The sequence below is a fragment of the Photinus pyralis genome, unplaced genomic scaffold (assembly GCF_008802855.1).
Source record: "Photinus pyralis isolate 1611_PpyrPB1 unplaced genomic scaffold, Ppyr1.3 Ppyr1.4_LG3b, whole genome shotgun sequence".
Taxonomy (NCBI): domain Eukaryota; kingdom Metazoa; phylum Arthropoda; class Insecta; order Coleoptera; family Lampyridae; genus Photinus; species Photinus pyralis.
Genome location: NW_022170510.1, coordinates 10,862,450 through 10,888,680, shown reverse-complemented (window position 1 = coordinate 10,888,680; position 26,231 = coordinate 10,862,450). Strand labels below are relative to the sequence as shown.

The following is a 26,231-nucleotide window of genomic DNA, read 5'->3' as shown; positions in this document are numbered from 1 at the left end:
AACTTGTTGGGCAGATGACGTCAATTTGTCTGGTCAAATTATCGACAAAAAAATTGCGTTAGCTCAGTAGACGTACACGGAGGGAGGTATAAGTGACTTTGACGGTAATCTAAGCGTACTTTCACTTGCACAGTATGTAATTACAATAAATTGGATCAAGTTGTCTCTTTCATGCAAAACCATTGAGAAAAGCGCTATGTGGATGGGTTGCGTAATTGGACTGGATCAGAACCTTGCCGGTGTCTAGAAAGGGGTTGCTCAAGGATCATTTCTGTTGCCAATTTTTTCAAACCGGAAATGATTTGCGAAGGCGGGGTCAATTGAATCGAAAGGTCAATCCCTTAAGGCTAACTGTATGTGTCACATAAGTAATAACAGGAAATTTTAATTTTTCTAAATAAGGGGGGTGGGAGGTCGGCAATTTTTGTCGCCCGTTACCTATTAGAAAGTACACTATGTAAATGAAAGCTTGCGGTTTTGCTAATTTTTCACCACCTATATCTAATTATTAATTAAATCGGAAGTGAGGTACATCTCAAACTTCCTTATGCATGTATCATATGGTACAGTACTTCCTCAAGCGTAATTATAAAATTCTGCGAGGCACTAAACCGTACAGTGTTTAACAAAAAACTTCCGCTCTCCGGCGTTTCTCGGCCGGAAAAATTAATTCGGATTATACGATTGATCGAATAATAGGAAAAAAGGTTGGGAAGTGTTTCATTAGAACTTTCCATAAATTTGCAAGGAGTCGGTCTTTTTAAATGTACTTCTGATGATAACATGTTCAGGATCTATAATGTAATAGTAGCTGCTGTTGTATATTACAAAATGGATTTATCACGAAGTAGGGCATGGAAATGGGCACTTATGACACATGCAATTATATGCGTGCACTCGGATTTCATTGCAACATTCCAAGTCTGTATCGTATATCTGTCTTTGTTACATGAATGTTTATTGGCGAACTTTGTGAAGAACATCATTTTTCAATAATGTAACGGAAGAACTTCGATTTCGAAAGTTACAGATAAACTGGGTATTTTGAAATTTTTGGACTGAATAGTAACAATTCACAAAAGTACTTCTTGAAAGTAAGTAACTGTCGGTTCCCATTTAGGGAAGTAGCCCGGAAGAAAATTTCAAAATTTGTAGAACAGTTTTGGTATCAATTCGCAAATAAAAAAACTACTTCGTGAAATTATAAACCGTAGGTATCATATTTCAGAAACCTCAACGACCCCCTTATCTTCAATTGTTATAAATAGTCTTATCATTAACATTCCACGATTATTGTAGTGGTCAAATTTCTGGATATTTGTTGCCGTACTGATAACGCAATAACTAAATAAGCAACAATTGAAATAAGTAGTGTGGACTCGTCGCCAATAAATTAGATGCGGGACTAGGAGTTGATTCGATACAAAACTCAAAGAAGTATACCGAGGGAAAAAAATGTAAAAATCCTTCAGATATTTCCCCACAACTTTATCTCTACTTCAAATTTAGGAGGAGATTTGTGTTTATTGTATTCTAATGCAGTAATGAGATTATTGCATTGAATTAACGAAACAGTGAGAAAAACTTTTGACGCCAAAATCAATCAAAAAAACAAATAAGACTTTTCTATTAAATGAGCAGTGGCTGCTAGAGGGGCCATGCCCCCTTACTTGCACGGCTGAAATATATTAAAGCACTAATCGGCCAGTTTACGGAATGCGAGGACTTCCGGATCGATTTATTGAACTTCCTTTGTGTACAGTTTTTCATTGCGAGCTAATTAGAAGCTTTTATTGGCAAACAATTGTAATTGTAGCCGCTGCAAAAAAATACCACAATAGATCAAACGGCTGGTCGCTGTATGAAATACGAGCCAATTACCCATTTATTACAAGCAATTGTAATTGAACTGGAACTAATCTGAGTCCAATTAGACTTTGCCTCTCAAAAAGTAATATTTTGTTCAGTTAAGAGAAAACTACATGTATTGCATGTTCCAACTGTCTTTACTCCCAAATACATAGGGATCAAAAATTAGTGACCTTAAAAATTTTTGTTTAGATGGGAAATCGTACTTAACTTGAACTTCCAAAGGCGACTCGACAGTTACTCATTTTTGATCGCCCGATATTCTGCCCTAAAATATCGTGCTACTAATTAAGTTTTTCTATTTGATTCCATTTGAGAAATGTCTATTCCAAAGCAGCTGAAATCTCCATTCTTCATTGTACCTGACTGACGCTGAGCACCAAACACAATGAAAAACAAGGGCAACATATTACGGTTAGGGGTGAGATGAGAATTCAAATAAAATAATTTCAAGGTGACGCCATCTTGTTTTTTTTTAAATAAAAACACGCCGTTTTCTATTTTTTATAAATGTATCTTCGTATCTCTTAAGCCGTTCAAGGTAAGTGAGTGCTCCTTTTTATAATCAAATCTTTAAAATTTAAGGAATTACTTCGAGAGAGGGGATACTCTCGAATATAATGCATTTTTGTTTGTAATTCAATTTTTTGATATTTGGGATCATATATTTGATTTATTTATTTCAGAGGATTGAACGATATAATATTCCTCTGTCAACATGACAGTAAATGCAAATGAAATTGTCAAAAATTGTACTTTATGTCAAACTTAAATTAATACAATTATAATAATTCAGAGAATACTATTTTTCTAGACAAAATCTTTATATTAAATGACATACGTCGTTTTCATACAGCATCTCCTTATGGGACAGCTTTTGAATTAATTACATTTTTGTACGGATGGAGAAAAACAGTTTATATTTTAAAAAGTATTTAAATACGGGAAATGTCTAAATGATTTAAAACCTTTAGCGATTTCCTGTGTTTTTTGCCCTTTTTTGTACATATTACATACATTCACATATGATACCGCCAACGTAATATGGCAATTATTCATAATGAATGAATAATGTGATACATTTTTGGAAATTTTGAGTGTATTTCATTTTAACTAAGGAAAAGAAACTGTCCCTACAATCTCTATAACCAAGAAGATATTGAATTTAAAGATATCGTTTTGGGCGATGTTTGAGAAAATCTCTTTCTACCAATTATTGAACATTAATGACTTTAACCATAACATACGAGTACATATCTTTCAATTTAACTTCATCTTCTGCAACGCAAATTTGAAGTTAGAGTTCAACGAACGTTATTGCGCTTGCCCGATGCTAAAAAGAGATTAAACGCTAATTTGAAAGGACTCGTGGATCCTTCGTTAAAAAATGCATTGCCGTTTCCCTATGGTGCGTTCTACATGGGACACATTGTATAATTTTTTAATTTTTACCTCATATTTATTATCTTCATTTTTATATTGATGCATTTGCATTGGAACATTTGTCTATACTGTAACAAACCGGCGCTATTATGACGCATTCAACAGGAAGCGAAAATAATCTAGAACATTCTCCGTACACAGAAAATGAAAGAAACGACATGAATTAATGTTCGTCCTAAAATGAAGAAATAAATCATGTTGCATTTAAAATAGTGTAAGGTTTACATAAAAGGGGACCGTTTGTACTGGTCGCTGTCAACATGATTTATTACTCATCTTTTTATTTTTGGGACAAAATATGCATAAATTAATGCTAACCTGTTGTTACTTTTTAAATTTTATTGTTGACTATTATTAAACAAATAAAATTACCTTTTATGTAGCATTCCAGTTGTTAATGAGGCAAGTTAAATTAAGTTCATAATCTGTTTTTGTATTTTATTTTAGTTTTGGCTAAAGACAGACTGAAACCAATGTATTCCTGCGTTTTGAAGGTTATTTGTAAAGTAGAATAATTTCCTTTTTTAATGATTTTAATGATAATTTCGTTTTGTCTTCAAGGTTCAATAAGAAACGTACACGTTCATTTGTTTTATTTTGATGTAGATCTAGATGTAATTACTTAATAAAAAGTTTTCCAACATGTTATTGAAAAGAGAAAAAAATCTATCAAAGGAGCCCAATGAAAGGGTACTATTAAAACAATTCAATTTTATTTTATTTTCCATAATAAGGCAGCAATCAGTTGTTTTTTATTCAGAAAACAAATGAGTATCGAAAAACAATTGACCGTTTCATTAGGCTCATTTGATATAGATTTTTTTTCTCTTTTCGATGACTTAGCATGTACCACTATGCAAGAAAATTTTTCAAAAAAATTTAAGAACTCTTTATTAAGTAATAATAAATAACAATATGGAAGAGATCTTGGATATCTAGATTAACATGTTACGTCATCGAAAAAATAAGAAAAATCTCTATCAAATGCCAAAATTCTCGCACAGTTGTATTTATTTCCTCTCAGTAAAGTTTCTGTTTTCGCCTTGATTACATGCAATTTTTCTCTTGGTACGCCATTACTTTACTTGCTTCGTGTCATACCTGGTTCACAGGTATTAGTGTTTTGGCTTTACCATTTATCTTTGGAGTGAATTTCTCGCTTTGTCTATGTCTGTGGTGTGCTCCATTGAATCATTTTTACGGATCTGTATTTACATATAAACAATGCGAGATATGAGACATTATTACGCAGCCTTTTCCTCATTACGTATAACTTCTAGGGCTTTAACTTTCCGCACACCTTCCCTCAACCTTTTCTCTTAAGTTTTCTTCGATCTTTCTTTTGGAATACCTTTTAGGTTGTATCTACTTGGATGTTACCTACGCCGTACATGAGTGACATCGCACTTTTATTTGGACTCGCCATCTTATTAGGATTGATATTGGCGCGCGTCAATTGACAGATGAGTTTCTACATTACCGGCTGGGAAAATTCTACCCACTTACCTGTGATCTACTTATCCCCGAAGTTGGTTGACTTACACTTCGATAATTGTTCCGTTCAAAAGATAACTTTTTTATTTCGTCGTTTCCTTGATTAAAGTTCGATTACATACTGGTTTTAAACACAATCAAATTGTAATTATTACATTTGCTTGATATTCAGTTAACGATTATAGTTCCCATGTTTTATGCGGAAGGTTATTTGGATATTAATAATTTCTCCGACTACGTGTTGGTCCCTTTTTTTTACTAAGAATTAATTTAAATTCAAATATTGACATTGCAGATCTATATATGTCCTATTTGTAGAAATGCATTTAAAAATCAGGTGTTGTGTTTTAAAAACATACTCGCGCACGTCTATCATAATTTTTTCTTGTGCATTTTTTTTGCAGTAAAGAGAAAATATACAGGGTACGTCAAAAAGTAGATTTTGATATCAAAGTAGATTTTTTGAAGGGAACAGTATTTTTTTTAAATCCATTTTTTAATTTTGTGTCAAATGTATGTAGCATATACTATACCTATCTTTAACTCATTCGGATTATTTTAGGTACATACCTCAACTGTTTGATGCACCCTGTATATTTTCTCTTTAGTGCAAAAAATGCGCAAGAAAAAATTATGATATACATGTACGAGCTTTTTTTAAACACCTGATTTTTAAATGATTTTGTTCCATGATTTAGCCGCTCACTGTACAGGGTGTTTTTTTGGGAGCTTTAGTTAAAAGTTTCTGGGAAAGTAAAATAGGTACGATTTTGAAAATTTTTACTTAGGAGTTACTCTGAAGGCCGAATTGATGTAAAATATTTTCAAAATGGCCGCACTTCCGGAAACACCGGAAGTAGATAGTAACTTCGTTATTTTAAATGGCAACCCCTATTTTTTATTGCATTTTTGGATTCTACGTGAAATTTCACTTCTTTTGATACCCAGATGTCGATATCTACCATTTATGGTTTTTAAGTTATTTTGACTTTAAGAAAAAAAATGGCGGATGCAGATGGTACCTTGATAATTGATTACTTGAAAAAGGTTATATATAGTCATGGCAACCCATTTTTATCAGTGCATAGAGAATGAATAGGGCTTTCTTTTAGTGCACTTAAAAAAAAAAGTTAAGTTGCGTACTATGGATCTATGGATATCCAAATATATGAAACTTCAAAGACTAAAAACTCAGTTTTTTAAAATGGAATGCCCATGTTCTTACTATTCCACGAGATAGAGAATCGAAATGGGCATATTTTGACAATACATGTTCGTATAGCTATCTTTAACAGTTTCTGACTTATTCCCATTTTATTGAATTGACACTATTTTTTTCGGATTTTCTTTTTAGTAGTCGGCCATGATTCTATAACAATTGAATTTTAAACAAATCTAGTGACACTAATCCGTCACCTACTGTTCTAGGTTAACATAGTTTTTCAAAAATCGAAAAATGACTCGCAGTGGTTTCAACTTTTTTGGAATTTAATTGTTATTTATGGTGAAATGGGCAGAATCGCGGCGCGAGCTTTTCGTACATTCATTCGAAAACTGGAACGAAATTGTATGAATTTTGGAAATTTTGTACCCCTAATGCACTACAAACCGTTGAAGCACAAGTGATACAAAGCTCTACAAGAGAATATTTAAGAAAATGAATTGAATTGCAAATGCAAGATTAACAAAATAAATTCAATGCAAAATATAAAAAACTTCGTTGAAACATTTTTGGTATGGAATTGTTGCTAGAACAGATATCGCATTACCTCTCTTAATTTCCAGACTTATACGTTGTTTAAGAAATTCAGTTGAACGACTCTGTTTAGATTTTTCAAAAATTTTCCGTCCTATATCCTTAATAAATGAGTTATTTATTAATGAATTATTTAGACTAGAACTAGAATCAATGGTATTAAAGAATCCATTCCTTGATTTGTTTAAAATTCGATTGTTATAAAATCATGGCCAACTACTAAAAAGAAAATGCGAAAAAAAATGGCATCAATTCCGAGATCAATTCAATGAAATGGGAATAAATCAGAAACTGTTAAAGATAGCTATAGGAACATGTAATATCAAAATATGCCAATTTCGATTCTCTATCTCATGCAACATTAAGAACATGATCATTCCATTTAAAAAAACTGAGTTTACAGACTTTGAAGTTTCTTAAATTTGTAAGATCTCCATTTGGATCTCCATAGGTGCGGTTGTACGCAACTTAACTTTTTTTTAAGTACACTAAGAGAAAGCCCTATTCATTCTCTATGCACTGATAAAAATGGGTTGCCATGACTATATATAACCTTTTTCAAGTAATCAATTATCAAGGTACCATCTGCATCCGCCATTTTTTTTCTTAAAGTCAACATAACTTAAAAACCATAAATGGCAGATATCGACATATGGGTATCAAAAGAACTGAAATTTCACGTGGAATCCAAAAATGCAATAAAAAATAGGGGTTGCCATTTAAAATAACGAAGTTACTATCTACTTCCGGTGTTTCCGGAAGTGCGGACATTTTGAAAATATTTTAAGTAACTCCTAAGTACAAATTTTCAAAAACCTACGTATTTTACTTTCCCAGAAACGTTTAACTAAAGCTCCCAAAAAAACACCCTGTATATTAGTCTTATACAAGTTTATGCGTTGATTTAACAAATCGCGTGTTGTATAAGTAGCACTGATCATTGACCCAAGTAATATCTGGCTAGTATCTTGCAGTACATTGACAGAACATAGCAGCACCTGGCGAGACCGGGTAGCGTATGTTAATTTTTTTAATATCCACTACGGCAAGGACTATTGCCAAATGTTTTAGGAAGAGAATGGATTAAATGAGTTATTTTATTAGGATGTATCTTAGTAAGGTTGCATCATAAATACCTCTTATACAATTAATCATAGGTCTAAGGAATATAGTGGCGTAAACAATGTCTATAGCAATCAAAGTTCAAAGTAAATTACAGCACTAAATTAACATCATGTTATTATTCGTATCATAACAGATTACACTATACATAGTTGAGATTTTAAAGGAAAAACCCTTAAAATCCGTTTCAACGCTTCTTTATCATTTAGCATTTTAGAGCAGGTTAAGTAGATGAGACTAACTTGTCAGATACGGTTAACTAAGACACGAAAAACCAACCCTTAGGGTAGTTTTGTTTTTTTGGGGAAATGACATCGATGGATACATGCGAAATGTTCATATTCGTTAGAGGGTAGTGTCCCTGTTAGAGATGTGATTGTGTTCAAATCCCAACCCCGAAATGCATTTTGTCTTATTGTCATCGCAAAATTTCACATAATATGCAGTATATCTCATGGTAGCAGTGGAGTAATGTAAACGTAGTGAAAGTACCTAGCTATCGAGATTGTTAAATCGGGTCGCACCCAATCAATTGTTATTTATTTAAAAATAAATAAATCCGGCGTATATTTTAAAGTGCACGTTCCTTACATGCTGTTATCGACTACAAAAATTCCGACATTACCTTCCAATTCAAGGCGAAAAAATACCAAGCATGGCACAAATCAAGGATGAAAGGAAACTTACCATTTTCATCCTCAACATGAGTACCATGGGTGAGGTGGTGCAGATGCGCATAGTAGTGGTGGTGGTGCAAAATACACTCTAAATCCGTACAGTTCAACATATTCGCGCTGAATCAAACAAAAACAGTACGAATCTATCACACTTTTGTTAATTAAATGCAAATAACAGCTGTTAACATTGAATAGTTTTAAAAGGGCACACTTTTTACATAAACTGCACTAATTGTCGTGAGCACTGTAAACACATCACATGACGACACTTCACAGTAATCATTTAACGGTCAGAGGTCATAGAGCACCGTTATCACCGAACAATCCGATCGCTCGTTTCGGTCTTCAATACATCAACAGAAGTCCTCCAAACAACAACACGAGAGCGCAACAATAATTCTTGCACTTCACTTCTTCACCGCAACACTCGCTGGACAGACACAGAAGGTAGTTGTGGGTCACGCAGCGCTACCGATTTCCAATAAAAATTTCAATCTCGTACATATAAAAGTTAGCGTACGCAATTTAACCAGTCGACTTAATTCGAGAAGGTTAATGCAACCCACTACTAATAAGTGCATTAAACGGTGGTACTTCGAAAAAGAGGTGGTACGGATTAATTCGAAAAGGTGGGGACATCAAACTTTCTAAGCCTTATTATCCCCACTTTGGACGCATACTGTACTAAACTTATTCCGTACGTTATCATTGACTTAATTGGATGATTGTGTCAACTTTTGATTCTTATAAAAATTTGGTAAACGAGAGATGGAAGAGAATTTGGGAAGTTTTTTTTTTGGGATGCGGTTGTTAATTAGTTGATGAGAAAGTGTAACGATCGGCGGTCATTACCATTGTAAGCAAAATTCAATAAGTACAAAAGATTTTGGCTTACCTACTTTTTACTTTGAACTTATTCGATTTTAAGCTCGTGGGGGTGCAATCGAAAGTTTTTGTTTACAAACCAAGCGCTATAAACTTCATCTCCAGATCAATGTATTCCTAAAGTAGAGAGGAAATAACAAGGAAACAAATAATAAAATTGTGGGCGTCAAATTTTCGCTGTTGTGATTTTAAATGTGTAATGCACAAACTTGAAAGGCAACTTCTTTTAAAATTTAAAACCAAAAATGTCATGTGTCGCCTAATTACCAGTTTTCGGTTCATTTTATGAATCCATCGAATGTTAATTTCAAGTTTACACCAACTCATAATTGCCAATGCCAAACCTTTGTTTACGATTACTTTGCGCACTCAATTATCCCGATTCAAAATGAAAAATGCGCGAAATACTGCACAAAAGAAAACATTGAAAAGTTGCGCATACAGGGAGAAGAGAGGCACCGATTTTGTGTTTATTTGATATAATTTGAATAACTATTGTTTGGATGTTTTGTTTTGTTTTTTATTGTATTTTCCCATTATTTTCTTTTTGGACGAGTGTAAGTACATTGTTTACATTTCCATGAAATATGCATTATTATTATTATTGATATATACGAATGCAGAAAGATTCGAATTTTTAACGTACGCTAGATATACCAGAAACTTGCAGGAAACAGTCGTTTGATTTGGAAAATCGGCGAGATTTGGATATTTCGCAATCGGTTGTAATTTTTTGAACATGAAATGTTATTCTGTAAATCGAAATGCAATTTAAACGTGTGTTGAAAGTAATAAGTCTAATTCAATCGGTAATACTTAATACAGAATATAGTCTGCCACTGTATAAATAATTATTAAATTTCTGTGTGTTGCTCTCCAATCGTAAGGAGAAACCAATCACATGCGAATCTGATTTGGAAGAAGCTGCAGTTCTGCACGAAAAAAAATCATGTTCGCTATATTCCAGTTTTTTTGTTTTTCTAATATAATCAACAATATGATTTATAACTTATAAGTAAATTAAAGTAAACACAGTCACAGTTTTTTAAGATCGGTGCAGATATATTTTTCTCATTGCTGTACGGTCATTCAAATGTTATTTCTTTATAATTTAATACTTGTCTTGCATGTGATATTGTTCAACAAATTGGACGGAACCAAACTGGATACAGAATATGAAATTATTTAAGGCTGTTAATTTAAATGTTCGATCACTAACTTCTGATTTTGCAGGTTTTATACAATTTTTAACTGTGGCTGCGTGTGATGTATTCGTCATCTCTGTGAAACGTGGCTAACCGTAAGCATGCCTACACAGAACTTAAATATTGATGGGTAAACATTTTTCAGAATGGATAGAGGCAGAGGAGGAGGAGTTGGGATTTATGTTAAAAGCCAGCATAATGTAAAACCATTGGATTGCTTTTTTATATCGCCAGTGATTGAACGACGTGGGATAAGTATTTCTATTAACAAATTCAACAATTTATTTGCTCAGCTCATTGTTCAATTTTGTAATTTTGAAATATATCCAATTTGTATGAGTATAATGACAATGACTACACTTATTTTCGTGTAATGATGACATCTACTAACCTAATTAAATTAGCACATTTGAATGTACGATCACTAACCAATCAATTTATAGACTTCAAGAAATATGTTTTGGAAAATGATTACGACATTGTGGCAGTTACTGAAACCTGGCTTTCGCCAACTATTTTAGATTCGGTGGTAGCAATTAATGGATATGTTTTTGTAAGAAAAGACAGACGTACTCTTACGTGGGGAGGTGGAGTTGGATCATACATCAAAGTCAGTTTGCAATATAAATTAGTACGTACCTGTGACATTAAGTGTTTCGAACATGTTTGGGATTTGCTAACTTTTAATAACGAATCAGTTACAATTGGTGTTATTTATAGACGCCCCGATTTTTCGATTTCAGAATTTATTGAATCTTTTGAGGAATGTATTGTTCCAATTTTACTTACAGCTGATGAGTTGGTGTGTTTAGGTGATTTTAATTTCAACCTGCTTAAAGTTGAAGATGCTGGTACCATTCAATTTCAAACTCTTTTGAGACAATGGGTCTCCAACAAATAATTAATGAACCCACAAGGATATCCAAGACGAGTTCTTCCTTATTAGATTTAATAATTGTTCCAATCCACAAGTCACATGCTAATTATAAAATTATTACGTTGCATGGTGTGTCAGATCATTCTCTGACGTATTGTGATTATCCAATTTTGATAAAGAATGTAAAATCTAAATTCATTACCTGAAACTTTAGAAATTTTGATGTAGTATCCTTCAATAGACACTTGCACGACATTAATTGGAATGATATCTATTCGCTAAAAGACGCTGATGGCATGGTGTCATTTTTGAACGAAAAGATAATTCACCTTTTTGATTGCCATGCACCATTTAAAACCGCAAAGATAACCAAACCATTTGCTCCGTGGCTAACAGGAAATATAAAATTTATGATTAGTCTTCGCGACGAGGCATATACTAGGTTCAAAAGATCTAAAAATGTCGCTCACTGGGATTACTATAAATCATTGCGTAATTTCACGACACTTGCTATAAAAAGAGAAAAAAAGGCTTATATCGAGCATCGACTAAAGTCCAGTAATAATATTTGGCATGATTTAAAAACAATGAATATATATATAGCAAATCTTCGCGTACCGAAATCCCAGTATTTTTGAGTGATGTCCATAAGATTAGTGATTTCTTCGCTACACCTACAACGCAAGTAAATGGAGGAGAGCTAACTCAATATTACAATAATAATCTTATAAAAGACCTAAGCTCACAATTCGAATTCCAGGAAGTAACAGATTTTGATGTGGTCAAGTATGTCAACAAAATTTCTACTAAATCTGTAGGGCTTGATGGCATCAGTGTCAAAATGTTAATTGTGTGTATTCCCTGTATTACACCTTATTTAACGTATCTGATAAATTATTGTTTAAGACATAACGAATTTCCGAAAATTTGGAAGAAGGCCAAAATTATCCCATTACTAAAGGCAACTGTTCCGAAAAGCTATAAAGACTTGCGTCCAATAAGTATATTGTCGGTGCTGTCAAAGGTCTTGGAGAAAATTATGACTGACCAGATTAAGCAATATTTAACTTGCTTTGATATCTTACCACCTACTCAATCTGGATTTCGACAGGATTACAGCTGTGCCACGTCGCTACTTAATATTACAGACAACATACTGACTGCCCTAGACTCAGGAAAACTATCATCTCTAGTTCAACTCGATTTCTCCAAGGCCTTTGACACTATCAATCATGAGATTTTAACTAGCCTCTTACATTACATCGGGTTCAGCGAAAATGCTCGTTTATTAATAAAACAATTTTTACATCAAAGAACCCAACAAGTGGTTTTAAATGATCAGGAATCGGCGCCAGCTAATCTTCTTTCAAGGGTACCCCAGGGTTCCGTACTCGGACCGCTGTTATTTATTATTTACACTTTTAATTTTGGTAAATCACTGAAATACACTACATTTCATCAATATGCTGATGACACACAAAATACAATTTGATTTCTTTGACTATGAAACAAAACTTGCCAATAAATATATAAATGAGGACATTCAAACTCTTGTGAATTTATCTGAAGAACATGGGCTGCAAATCAATCCTGTAAAATCTTCTACGATTTTATTTGGCAAGATAAATACCCGAAATATTGCAAAACATGAGATTTGTGTGAAAGTCAAAGACAATCAATTGTCAAACGTAGATTGTTTTAAAAGTCTGGGTTTATATATTGATTCCGGATTACGATTTAAACGCCATATAACCTCTATTATATCTAACGCGTTTACCAACCTAAAACTGATATATAATAACAGACACATACTCAATAAAAAAGTAAAAAAGTATATTATGTGACTCAATAGTGCTGTCTCATTTTAACTACTGCGATTCGGTGTATGGTGCATGCTTTGAAAGTACCGATGTTAGACGTATACAACGAATGCAAAATTCTTGTATGCGTCTGATATTCGGAATAAGAAAATATGATCGCATTTCCCATAGATTATCTGATCTGAAATGGTTAAATATGGCGAACAGAAGGAAATACCATTCTCTAGTTTTATTTCACAAAATAATCTAATCTGGAGCAAAACACCAAGGTATTTGTATAGTAAGATCCATTTTAGCTCGAACCCTAGATTCAATCTCTTGATTACACCTCCCTTCCACAAAACAGCACTATTTGAAAGGTCCTTTACCTATAATATTGCGAAGCTGTAATTATAATGATTTGCCGAGTAATCTAAAAAAGTTATCTGTTAGGTCCTTTAAAATTCAGTTACACAGTTTCTTAATCAATTCTCAAAATCATTCGTAATAAATTTAAATCATATTAATCTTCAGTACCAATTTTGTTACAGAATACGCTTCTTGTTTTGCTTTGTTTTTTTTTCTCTTTTTCCTCTTTCAATAGAAATCTTCTTTATCATTTTATGATTTTATCTTTCAACAATGATTAATGCATGTATTCGATCCAAATACGATATTACGTTTATTTTTTGTTTTTTTTTGCACTCGTACAAGATAAATGGTTTTAATTATAATTTTTCAGTCATTTCACGTTCATTTATAGTTATAAGATGTAAAATTATAGTAAGGGTTAAGTGGTATAGCAGGGCTTGTGGGCGAATTTCGTCACTAGCATCTGAACTTCGCCCTTTTAGTTGCGTACACAGTATATGTATAGTAAACAATGTTTTATTGTAAAAATAACTGTACGTGATTAATAAATGGCATTATTATTATTATTACTAAATTTAAGTTGATAATTGCCGCCATATATTATATAGACCACATCAATTCCAACTCCAATTTCTTGATTGACTGGAATCTTCGATAATTGAGGTTTTACCTCACTGTGATACCGTTTTGTGCCTAGGACAGTTTAAAATAAACTTGAATAATGTTAGTTCTGTAGTATTGAATATTGAACGAACCTTAAACGTCCCGACTTGTGGGAGCAAGAGAAATTTCATTTTTCTGTGCAAGAAACATAGACTTAACATAGATTAATTGTGAAATTTATCAGATTTTGACTGACTTTGTCAAAGTGACCGTTAAATAGAAATTGATTATTAATTTAAGTGTTTACCTTGTCAATTTTTAAGTCATGCATGAGGTTTTAGCGCGTAGCATTAAATTACGTGGTGTGATCAAGGGGAGAATAACTAAGTTTTTCATTTAATGTTAGTGTTATAACGGTAACGCAGTTGCAGTACAAAATACAAAAGGCAAAAAATTGAAGACTATTTTAAAGAATTCAACACTATTCTGATATTAAACTTGAAGAATCGGTAGGTAAAAGAAACAGATTTAGATGCAGCACTTGACTACTGGACTGAGGATTTGTATTTCAATGCTATAATTCAATCAAAAGCTTTGGAAAGTCAATCATTAAAGTCTACTATCATTAGAAGGCGGTAATTCAATTATTGCAACTAAGAATCCAAGAATTATGACCGAAGAATCAATATCAGACATTATTAATGAGTCGGATTCTGCAGCTGTTGATGACCATTGTACCCTAGTATTTTAAATCCTGTATCAGAAGTTGTAAATATTGACCCTGTTGTAAATAAAGATTCAAAGTTTAAATTATCTATTGAACTTCCAAAGTTTTCAGGCACTTTTGAATAGTGGTTGGAGTTTAAGACTAAATATACGAATCCATGATTCATAATAATAATTCTATTGTGATACTGACAAATTTCATTATCTACATTCATGCCTTATTGGTTCTGCTGCAGAAATAATATCCTCTATTGATTTTAATGAGACCAATTACACAGGTCAACAAAAAAATAATTTTTTTTTGCGCATGGGATTTACATAATATATTCTGACTATAATAAGCAAAAATAAATAAAAAGTGCGATTAGACATCGAAAATATTTGCTTTTACAAAAGTTATAGCGATTTGATTGAAAGCTTTCAGGGGCGAAAATTAAAGCTGGAATCTTTGTTTTCCCTCAAATAAAAAGAAAAATGGAGGGTGATATTTTCCCGCGGTTACTTAGCAAAGAGGAAAAAAATCCTGGAACAGTTTTAAGGCAATAGTCCATGGTTTCCCGTTCAGTGTTTCCTGGGAAACCATAGAGGTAAAAATTATGAAAAGCTGACGGGTTTTCGTTTTGCATCATCGGGTATAGAATGTCTCTAGAGATGCACAGGTTACATTCTCATTTAGATTAATTTAAGAATAATATGGGAGCTTATTCGGAATAACAAGGACAACCCTTTCATCAAGACATAATGGAATTTAGGCACGTTACCAAGGCCAGTAAGCTGGAAGCATGATGGAAGATCATATTTGCGAGGTTGATGAGAAAAACTTCAGTTGAACATGACAAAAACAGCAAAACTGTCCCATTTTTAAACATTTAGACTCTAAGACAAATAGATTATAAATGTAGGAACGTTACCTTATAATAAATCATGCCTATGTAAGTAAGATTTTATAGGTATTTTTATTTTTTGGTTTTTTGCATTTTTTTCGCACAAAAACAAATACATAACCTTTTTTTGTTCTAATTCTTATTTGTGGCTATACAAGCAATACAAATAAGGTATATATGTCCCATGCGCAAAAATGCTGTAGACCGGTGTTATCAGGCAGCATGAGAATCTTTGGTAAAACGGTTTAGAAAATCAGAATTACTGATCCATAATCATATCACACCAATTATGGCATTACCGCAGGTGAAATGTGATTCTTTAATTCAGTTACGTAATTTCGCTGATAAAACAAGAAAACATTTACACTGTTTGTCTATTTTAGGTGAACCTATAAAAAGTTATTATTTTACACATATTTACAAGTAAATTAGATATATATTATAGCTACATACAAGAGTGGAAAACTGAAAAGCTTCGATTAAAAGAAGTTAAAAAAATAGATCTGTTGCTGAATTTCTGTGCTTTTTTAGAACAGAAGGCGGAATTTTTAGAAACGTTATTGGTTCTGAACCAAAGAAGCAATTAAACATTGTTAATAAGAAAGCATTTGCAGTAAATAAGTCAGGGTATGAATGCTATTATTGCAAAAAGAAGCATTCTATTTTTAAATGTTCGGAATTTTTCGCTTTATCTGTACCATTGAATTTATAAAAATTCAATGTCTGTACCTACAGAATAGAATTGACAAGGTCCAACATTAGTGCTTTGTGGGAAATGTTTTATGCCGAATCATAAAAAGAGGTGTGTCGCAAATTCGGATGCAAAAAATGCAATTTGTTGTTGCATCTAAGCTAAACTGAAAAGAAGGCGTAATCGTTGTAGTAGTAATCTTGTTAGCGACGGTAAATGTATTAATTATTATTGATAATTATAACATTAAACATTATGCACGCGCTTTGTTAGCGGTTCACAGGCAAATTTTATTACTGAGGAATATCAAACGCTGCTGAATTTGCCAAAAACAAAACTTAAGAATTTTTCAGCTTCGTTGAATGCCAGTTGTGTTGTCAATTTTAGATCACAATTAATAAATTAATTTAAATATAAACGTCTTTCACATCAATTCATATTCATATAAATTATATGGCCAACATCTAAGAATTTAAAATAAATTTGGGAAAGACAGTGATTCTTATTTAATAACTTTTCAATGTTACATTTCTCAAAAACTAAGAAACTCACAAAAAACTGTAATAGCCTTTTTTGTAGAGTTTTTTTTACACATTAGCTAGTGTAGGCAAAATTTTCAGGTCGGTATTTGCCTTTTAAACTTTTCACACCCTCAAAAACCCTGAAGATGCTAACGGATTGAAACCAAAATAGGATGTTTCCGATTCCCCATGCAAACCTATACTATACATACATTCCAAATTCAATCAAAATCGGTTCAGGCGTTTTTGAGTTACCTATCGTGTTCACAAGAAACATACCACACATATATTTGCAAAACCTCAGTAACTTGGATATTGGAAAAATTGGAAAGAAAGAAAATAGTTACGGGAATAGTTGATGAAAGTACAGGGTGGGCCAATAGTGTGTGGTTTGTGGGTTTATTAACGTACATTGTTGAAGTACGTCACATGGACATGTTGGGCTTAAGCAGAGCTTCCTTAGTAGGCTCTGGTTTAAGGTTTCATTCATATTGATCGAAGTTACAATTTTTTTAATGGAACCCCAAGAATATTATTGCATATTTGGATTCATAGTGTGACTTTATGTATCATACATGCTATATAAGTCACCTTTGGAATTTTTGTTGACATATGGGAAATCATACTTAAAAATTATCATAACAAGTATACATTATTACTGAAAACTTAACAATTAAAATTTTGAGACAGAATGCAAATTAAAAAGAAAAAATAATTATATTATAATAAATGCAAACATTTCTGGGGTGATTGTTCTCAGTACATTTTTTATTGTTATCCTTTCTTCCTATCCATTTATCGTTAAAAGTGGTAGTAAGTGCACCCTTAAATCAATATTAAAAATTAACTCGCCTGAAAACAAAATACTCGATCGATTTGAATTCATTCCAACAACCCCTACAACTTTACATGGCGCCATACAATAAATAACCCATCGTTGGTAAATCCATTGCTGAAATAAAGTATTTAAACAATGGTAAAACCTTCCTTTCCTGAATACGAAACAATATTTACTTTTCCGCAAAAGAAAGATATTGGCTTCTCTAAAAAAATATTTTGTGGATGTTTTTCCTATTCTCGACAAGGACTGGGAAATACAGAAAGGACGGTCAATGGCAAAAATTACCTGTTACGGTGTTGTTCGTCGTTACATTGTTACAATAAGTGGTTCCTTTAGAAATGTTAGCCCTGTATGCTTTAAAGCCGAACAGATGGTGAGTTTCAAACCGCCAGTTTCTGCCCCAAAGTTAAACTCTGTCTCAGTGTCAATTTCAATTCAGTCACTGCACTGTCGTAAGCATAGTGGATAACATAATCGAGAATTTCTTGCTATGGTAGGCTCGTCTTTGGCAAATGTTCATTGTTATGTTAAACAAACCAGAAAATGTGTGTTTCTTCTGACATAACATCTGACGTTGCTACTTTCTATGCACGTTTTTCTTGCTTTCTCAACAAATGTAGGATATACAAATAAATTTTCAAATATCCAATATACGAATTTGAGCGTGCAAATAAATGCGGAAGAATTGATAAAAAATGCCTGTTATAAATGTACACACAAACAAAAAGGTACGTATTATAAATAAAAAAGTACGTTGTTACCATTAATTTGATCGTATAAATTTGTCCAACTAACAGTTTGTTTACGACAGTGAAGCAACGTTTATCAATTCATTATTATTGGTAATTGGTTAATACAAATTATTTGTTAAGAAAACGAACTACTTTTACGTACATTTAATATAAGTAGTTAGTTGAACCAATTAACAAAGTTTGTCCTTATAGTAAAAGGAATTTATTATTATAATAAACTGTAGTTGTTGGGACAAGAAATATGCTTAATTGTTGATGACTTGCTTTAATTGTCCTAATGAATGAAATTTACTATTACGAAAACGTGGTTTGTTATAAAAATAAATAAATTTTTGTGGTATTAATAAAAACTATTTATTAAAACACAAACTTTTTTAATGCATAGTTAATAAAACTATTTCATTAAACCAATTAATGGTGTTTGTCCTTATAGTGAAACACATTTATTATAATGATACACCATAGTTATTGAGGCAATAAATACATTTAATTGTGTTGATGTCCTGCTCCAATAGTCCCAATGAATGGAATTTATGATTACGCTAACGTTATTTCTTACAAATGTATATAGTGTTTCCCGACGAGCATAAGCGATCCATATTTGAGACACCCCGTATAAAATATTTTTCAAGGAGGTTTTTGAGTTTAGATGAAAGCAAAACGAGTGGACAGTACCGCTAACATGGCATTAATATAATAAGTTTAAATCTGAAACATACTTATACACAAAATTTCCCATAATATAGATATAGCTTAAGTCCAGCAGGTAAAGTTTAGGATCAGCTTAATATTTTAGTTCTTCTCAGCTATGCGTAACAATTATGTACCTACTTAAATACTTCGTATTAGATAGCACTTTTCCTTCATAGCACTTTTTTCACTTCAAGCTTAAATAAAACGAAAATGTCTAATTTACATAATTTATTGCTAAATGATGAACAGAAAAGAACATATTACGTCCAATGACAAAAATACTTAAGTAAAAAATAAACATATTTCTATTGCCTACAGTAAACGACATCTATGAGAATATTATCAGCACTAAAACTAGTTTTTTTCAGTTTCTCTCATATTCAGTTGTGAAGTAACATTTTTTAAAGCGTCTATTATAACGTGGACTCTAGTGCTTACATTTTTTGGTTCAAAAAAATAAAAAAAAATTTCTAAAAAATTATAAAACATAATACTTTCAGGGGGAAACTCTAAATTAAATAAGTATATGAGTTTAAAACATATATCCACAGCTCTTATAAAGTTTTTAAATTTATAGCGGATTCCATCAAAATAAACAGTTATTTCTGACAGAGAGAATATATTTTCACCAACACCATATATAAAGGGTTGTGTTGATTTTTTAACTTTTCTTAAGTGTGAGATATGATCTTCTACTTCTTGTAAAGATTTTCCAATAAATAAAAACGATTCCTGAGAATCACGGATTGTGTATCTCGTGCTGGTTTTTTTATCATTTTTTTTTGTAACCACTAGTTTTGTTGGTACAAAATAGCCATGCAAACACCACAGAATTCCAGCATTTTTTCCATCTAAAAAGAGTAATAATAATTAAATTGATAATGTTACTTGGTTAAATAAATAATTGTAATGTAAAAAATTACTTTCTGACAAATCAGACAATTGATTTAGATTTTCAACTATTCCCTTAATATATTTGTCTTTAATGTGTCCATCCCTTGACAAAAAATGTAGTATGTGAAAATAATATTCATCCCATTTTGTTAGCATTCCATTTCTGTTCTCAAAACATTGTTGAAAGTCCATATCGACCTAAAATATTAATTATTGTAAAACCTAATTATTAAAATATATTCAGTCAATATATAAATAACTAACCAAACGGTATCCAGTCGGTTTCCTATAGTATGGCCATGTTTCTAAAATGTCGTCAGTTGACATGGCCTCTTTTATTTGACCAATTCTGTAATTAGCACATGCCTTCCAGCAGTTATCAAATTCTTCGCTGCTAAGGTTATCGTATTTAAGACAACGTACACAGTTCTCGGCATTCTCTTCGGGTTCTAAAATAGTTTTATATATAAAATTAATTTTGCATCAAGTTAAGGGCAATAACGGAATAATCTAGAAGATTGAACGTTATAATAATTTTTCTGCTTACCAAAAACTCGTAAACTTCGATTTAATTTTTCTTTGGGGCTTTTTTTCTTTGGTGGGATAAGATGGCCAGCCACTGCAGTTTTAAAGGATGCCTTTAGGTTGCAAAATTTGTTGTAAATTTTGCCCCTCTTTCCAATGCGATAAAATTCCTAAAATTACAATGTACTAAATTGACGAAAATAAATTGTGGAAAATATAATTACCAATTTTTCTGTTGGAAATCGTTCTAAAATTTCATTTTCAATTCGGTAGCTAAGTGCTAAGCTTAGCTGAACTGACTTTTCTTCATAATGACCCGCAATTAGACTTACGAGCGAAAGTCTTTGATCATCGTTAAATTTACTATATCTGGTATAATACTCCGAAATCATCAAACCTTTCGGATTTGAATTTAAAATGCTGCATAAGGAAATATAGTCATCTGGTGTGGTGGGTCTTTGGTATGGAGTGAGCCTTGGTGTGGAACATCTTGATGAGGTTGGTGTATTTTCTAATGACTTAATTGTGGAATGTATACTTGTTGTTCTAAAAATGCAACCATTAATTAGTAAACGTACGGGCGTAAATGTTAAAGAAAATTTAAAAATAAAATACCTACTACCTTTCGTATTTTATAGTAGGTAATCTAAATTTCTAATAAAATTTTTTTGTATACTTACGTATTAAGTGATTTGTTAACCCTTCCTGGTCCCACGATCTTAATAAATCTCTTAGCTGGTTAGAGTCGTCATTTTCTTGAATATTATTATTTGGAGTTGATAAAGCCATATCATGCATATTACCGACGTTATCTTGAAAACCATTATTTGTATTTACTGTAGGTGTTATAATGTCAAATTGGTTGGTACTTCCCGTAATCAAGCCCTTGTATATGTCGATGAATGTAGTGCCTTCTTCGGCGTATTCGACTTCGTTGTCATACATCTTAAGCTTCAGTCAGATAAAGCAATAAGGAATGTGGAATTAGTACAAATTTAATGTTACTAGGATTATGCAGTTAAAAATCAAATGTTGTGTAGTATTCTTTTAACCTAATCATTTTAAGGCCTTTGGATGTTTTTATAAGATCTAAAGGTGGTCCAATTAATTTATTGGTGGAAATCAATGAAAACGCACCTAATGCATGGATATCCACTTCATAAGAAAGATAATGTGGTTTATAACATATATTATTTAATTGTTGTGAAAAAAATAAAATTGTAGTTTTATCTAATACTACGATATCCACTATATTATAAATACAAATATCGCTATTTATCACAGCTATAAAATCACCACATTTAAATTTTGTGGACTTATATAGAAGTTGTGAATAACATTGGACATGGGTATTATCTTTAAGCATGTTTTTAGAATTTAATAGTTCAACAATCATATTTTTAAAATTACTCTTCTTTTCATGCGTATTACTTAAATCTATCATTGGTGTCAATGGAATATTTAAAATCAACTGGTGAGCAAATTTCAGTTGGTATTTTTTTGATAACGTAACACATATATTTTTTCTTGAATTAATACAGTGGCAATAAATTTTTGATGAAATATGTTTTGTTTCATATTTAAAACACCATAATTTTCTAAGTGGTCCAGATTGACGAATAATGTTAGGGTAATGAATTAAGTTATGAAATTTAGGTTTTAATGTGTCGTTAAACAATGTAATATAATCCAGGTTGAACTTTGTGATTTTCTTTTCTAATGAGATTATATCACCATTTTTTATTTCAAAACATAATAGAATATCAATAATTTCTATAAAATTTATCAGAAACTGCCAAACATCATCATCATGTGGAACCATGTCTCCTACCATAAGAGGAAAAAAGCTTATAAACGTCATCATTTGTCTTGCAGTCATCTTTAGTTTTTTATTATTAAGACAGTTAGGTTTAATGCTCGCTGATATGTTACTAATTTCTTTGGATCCGTATTCAAAATTTTGTTTCCTTGAGTTTAAAATTTCTAAACTAAAAAAATTCATTTCGATACAATACAATATCACATGACAAATGCTGTAGTGACATACTCCTTCAAAAATATCATGCATTATATCAACATAAAAATTCTTGACTACATGAAAAGATGGAATTTCATTGAGAGGCGAGTTTTTAATTATTCCCCTGCAATTGTCCTCCAAATTAGCTAGGTCTGCATTATAATTTATTATTGTTCGCATCATTTCCTGATCTTCAGTTGTCATTTTTTGAGAAACAGTTTTTGATACTCTACATAATCTACAATAAAAATTTGCAGAAAAGGATTTTGTAAAGTCTAAAAATGAATTAAGGCCCAAATTATCTCCTAGCACCAAACCCAAAATGAAGTAAACACGTTTAGTTACATTTTCATTTACTTGTATGTCTATCCCATCAATTTCAAGTTCCTTAAGCGTTTGGATTAAAGTTTGTAAACACTTTTCGTTACCAAATTCCCTCACATCTTTAGACTTTATCGATGCGCAATAAAAAATATTGTCTTGCTTCGATTCATCTACTGGTAAACACGGAAATGAGTAGTAGATATTACAGATCGAATGTTTACCTGAATGTGACCCAAGAGGATCATTAATTTCAAAATCATCTGTGTATATAAAATAGGGCAATACTATTTTGTTAGGGTACTTTGATATTTTTTCCTTCCACAAATTACCTTGTACAAAATTTGTGAGTTTGGTGTGACTCTGCAGGTCTGTCATGTGCTGTAATGTATTTTCCAATAAATGTTTCCTTTCAAATAGTGATTTTAATTGAAATTTTATTGGCATCAAAACACCCGTTACCTTTTTTTCCTCGGTTGTGAAATTTCCTTTTTTATGCATTATATCAACTTCGCTATTAATAACAAATTCTTTAAAATCTTCTGTGTAGTTTTTTTCTTTTAAGGTTTTAAACAATACATGATCTGTATCAAAGATCATACTACACTAGATAGCCAGCGTATATGCAAGAGTTGTTTCGCGTTTAAGTAGTTCCATAAAAATATTTATAGGGGGCTTTCAAAGTTAAGAACGTAGGTAACTGATTCATCCGAAGCCGTCTTCGTACGAGTTCGAATCATATCATAAATACAAAGAGTGATTATTGTCTAAACACGAGACACATAAACATGACCTACTGAACACTCGTCACTATCATTGGGATAAAATTACATTTGTAAGTGGGCGTCATTCAAGACGAGTAGATTCTATTACAGTCAGGACGTTACAATGAAAGAAATAATTTGAAAGGTTGTACACAATATTCCTTTTGCTTTTTTTTAACCAGCGCTAACCAATACATTTTCCAGATTTTCGGATTAAATTAATAATTGCAAAAGCGTCTTTTTTCTTAGCATAATTTCTGAAAACTTTTAGTTTCACGTATCTACGATACTTTAGCAAATCTTCAAATATAATATCACAGATTTAAACATACTATAAATCTGTGATAATATGCACCTACTTATCCAGGCATATTTACATTGTAACCACACATTTATCTAATTTAGATTTGTTGTAATTAAGCATTTTATGATTGGGATAAACGAGATATCCCGCTTAGCCTCCTACATAATTGTCCAATTGTGTCCAGCTAAAGTGAGTCGGAACTAGAAGCGTCTGTGGTTAAAATTTCAAAGAAATATCTCCATAAATATGAAATTTGGCATTCTGCGCAAAATATGGAAAATACGAAACTGATCGAAATGGGCAAATATAGACCATAACGGCTATCACTTAGCGAAAACCCGAAGGCTCTAGGTGGCCCAGGGGCCGAGATCTCGATGGAACGGATGAACGGACGGACGGACAGACGGAAACACGAGCACATAAGCTTTACCTCAACTTCGTTGTGTTACGATAAAAAATTTAATTTAAAACAAGATATGAATATTCGGTATTTTAATTTACAGTAAGGTAACCAGATAAAAACATCTATAACACCCACACAAGGTTGCGCTTAGGAATGAGACCATATCCCATACAATAGCCCTTTATTCTAAAAATAACTGTGCTTTGCCATTTCGCGCGTCTTCTTACCCCGCCAGGTAGTTTGTACTATTCTCATAAAAACATAGCCGCTGGAGGACGCAGTCGACTTATTTGGCGGGACGAATTATGAGAGTCTAAAATTTATACAGCGCTGTCTATCTAGTGTAGTATGATCTTTGTCTGTATTAAAAAGTTTAAATGGATTTCTGAACATGGTTATTAAACCTTGGAATTTATTATATAATTCAATACTTTCTAAAAAATTACATTTTGCAAAAGCTAGAATTGTGTCTAACAGAGGGCCAATTATAAAATTATTTACATATTTTTGAATATTAAAAACATCTTTTCTTGAGAAATTGCTAGTACTGTGAAGGGTGAGTACAAATTCTGTAATGGAATAATTTAGTTTTTCTTGTAGAACTTCGAATTGAGTTATTAAATCTTTCTGGGTATTCTGTTTGATTTCATCCCGGTGCTGGATTTCGAACGAGCTCTCTTTTAACATTGATGTTGAATTAATTAATGGTAGTCTAGTGTCATTAGTCTTACGTTCTGGAATTAATGTCCCCTTATCTTTTAATAAATGAAAGAAGTGTCTAAACCATCTGCATTTAATATATTGATATGTTTACGATTTAAATGTTTTTTGAAGCTTCCTAAATTTTGAAAAATTTGACCACATTGATCCTCACAACATCTAAAAGTACTATTAGAACCTAAATCATGTTTACGCTTAAAATGATTAAAAAGAATTTTCACACCATTAAATTGTTTGCATAAAAAGCATAACATTTTTTTAATTTATACCAAGAGACACACCTTAATAATTATCTGATGAAACAGTCTTCCTAAAAAAAAGAATGCAAAAGTCTATACTTATTATCTTATTATTTTTAATAATTAAAAAAAACGAAAATACGAAATGTATAAATAGATATAATCTATTTTGCTGAAAATTCTAACCTTACTTTTTGTAACCATCAGTTATGATAATGAACGAATGTACTAGTGATAGCTTTTGGTTTGTGTGCACGAGGTCGGTGGATCGAATCTCTGCCAGATTTGCCTTTTTTACTTCTTTTTTTTATTGAAATAAAAATTATTAACGGAACCCTTGACGATTTTTTTTCTTTCATTTACTAATAATTCGAATAAAAAATCACACGCAAAGTATCATAAACAGACACAGCCACCTGGTTTTCCGAGTGAGTCGTTCTGTCAAAATCGATGAATGAGAATTTTTGATGAAGATAAATTGATTAATACTACATTAAATTTTGGATATTATACAAAAAAACACAAACAAATCGGATCATAAAATTAAAACTAAAATTTATCTATTGTCGAAAGGCTTGGGCAAACAGCGAAACCAGAAACAGCTAAGCCAACCTGACAAGCTAAAGCGCGTTCACAGTTTCGGAATATTCCGATTATTTGCCATTTGTGTAGGCAAGTAGCAACGATAAATTAAAAAAATATTTAGACCTATTGCGGTTACAAGAAAGTTGTATCAAAGGCCCGGTAATGGTATTATCTACCTACTACAATGGGTAAACATGTCCTGTATGTAGTATTAAAACAAAACAACTGTTTATAAATATCTGAATTTTA

At 32.0% G+C, this 26,231-nt stretch overlaps 3 protein-coding genes and 1 long non-coding RNA gene across 4 annotated transcripts in view; 1 reads left to right on the top strand and 3 right to left on the bottom strand.

The window, feature by feature from the left end:
* LOC116167281 overlaps positions 1-8,618 on the bottom strand; it is a 170,975-nt gene extending 162,357 nt beyond the window's left edge. Inside the window, exons 1-2 of the mRNA XM_031482605.1 lie at positions 8,372-8,618; positions 7,145-7,147 (exon numbers count right to left, since the gene is read on the bottom strand). Coding sequence (XP_031338465.1) covers positions 7,145-7,147; positions 8,372-8,471 — 103 coding nt within the window. The 5' untranslated portion in view covers positions 8,472-8,618. The remainder of the gene's footprint in view (positions 1-7,144; positions 7,148-8,371) is intronic.
* Positions 8,619-8,718: 100 nt separating this feature from the next.
* On the top strand, positions 8,719-10,722 carry LOC116167282. Its single transcript, XR_004144493.1, has 3 exons — positions 8,719-8,808; positions 10,480-10,546; positions 10,597-10,722. It is a non-coding gene; the product is annotated as an uncharacterized LOC116167282 (long non-coding RNA).
* Positions 10,723-19,531: 8,809 nt separating this feature from the next.
* Positions 19,532-20,676, bottom strand: LOC116167315. The gene is made up of 4 exons (XM_031482653.1): positions 20,652-20,676; positions 20,369-20,553; positions 20,134-20,302; positions 19,532-20,061 (listed from the first exon to the last, which is right to left on the bottom strand). The coding sequence occupies exons 2-4, from the start codon at positions 20,429-20,431 to the stop codon at positions 19,565-19,567; spliced, it is 729 nt and encodes a 242-aa protein (XP_031338513.1). The 5' UTR covers positions 20,432-20,553; positions 20,652-20,676; the 3' UTR covers positions 19,532-19,564.
* Positions 20,677-22,369: 1,693 nt separating this feature from the next.
* Positions 22,370-23,567, bottom strand: LOC116167117. The gene is made up of 2 exons (XM_031482358.1): positions 22,461-23,567; positions 22,370-22,402 (listed from the first exon to the last, which is right to left on the bottom strand). The coding sequence occupies exons 1-2, from the start codon at positions 23,565-23,567 to the stop codon at positions 22,370-22,372; spliced, it is 1,140 nt and encodes a 379-aa protein (XP_031338218.1).
* Between the last annotated feature and the right edge of the window lie 2,664 nt (positions 23,568-26,231).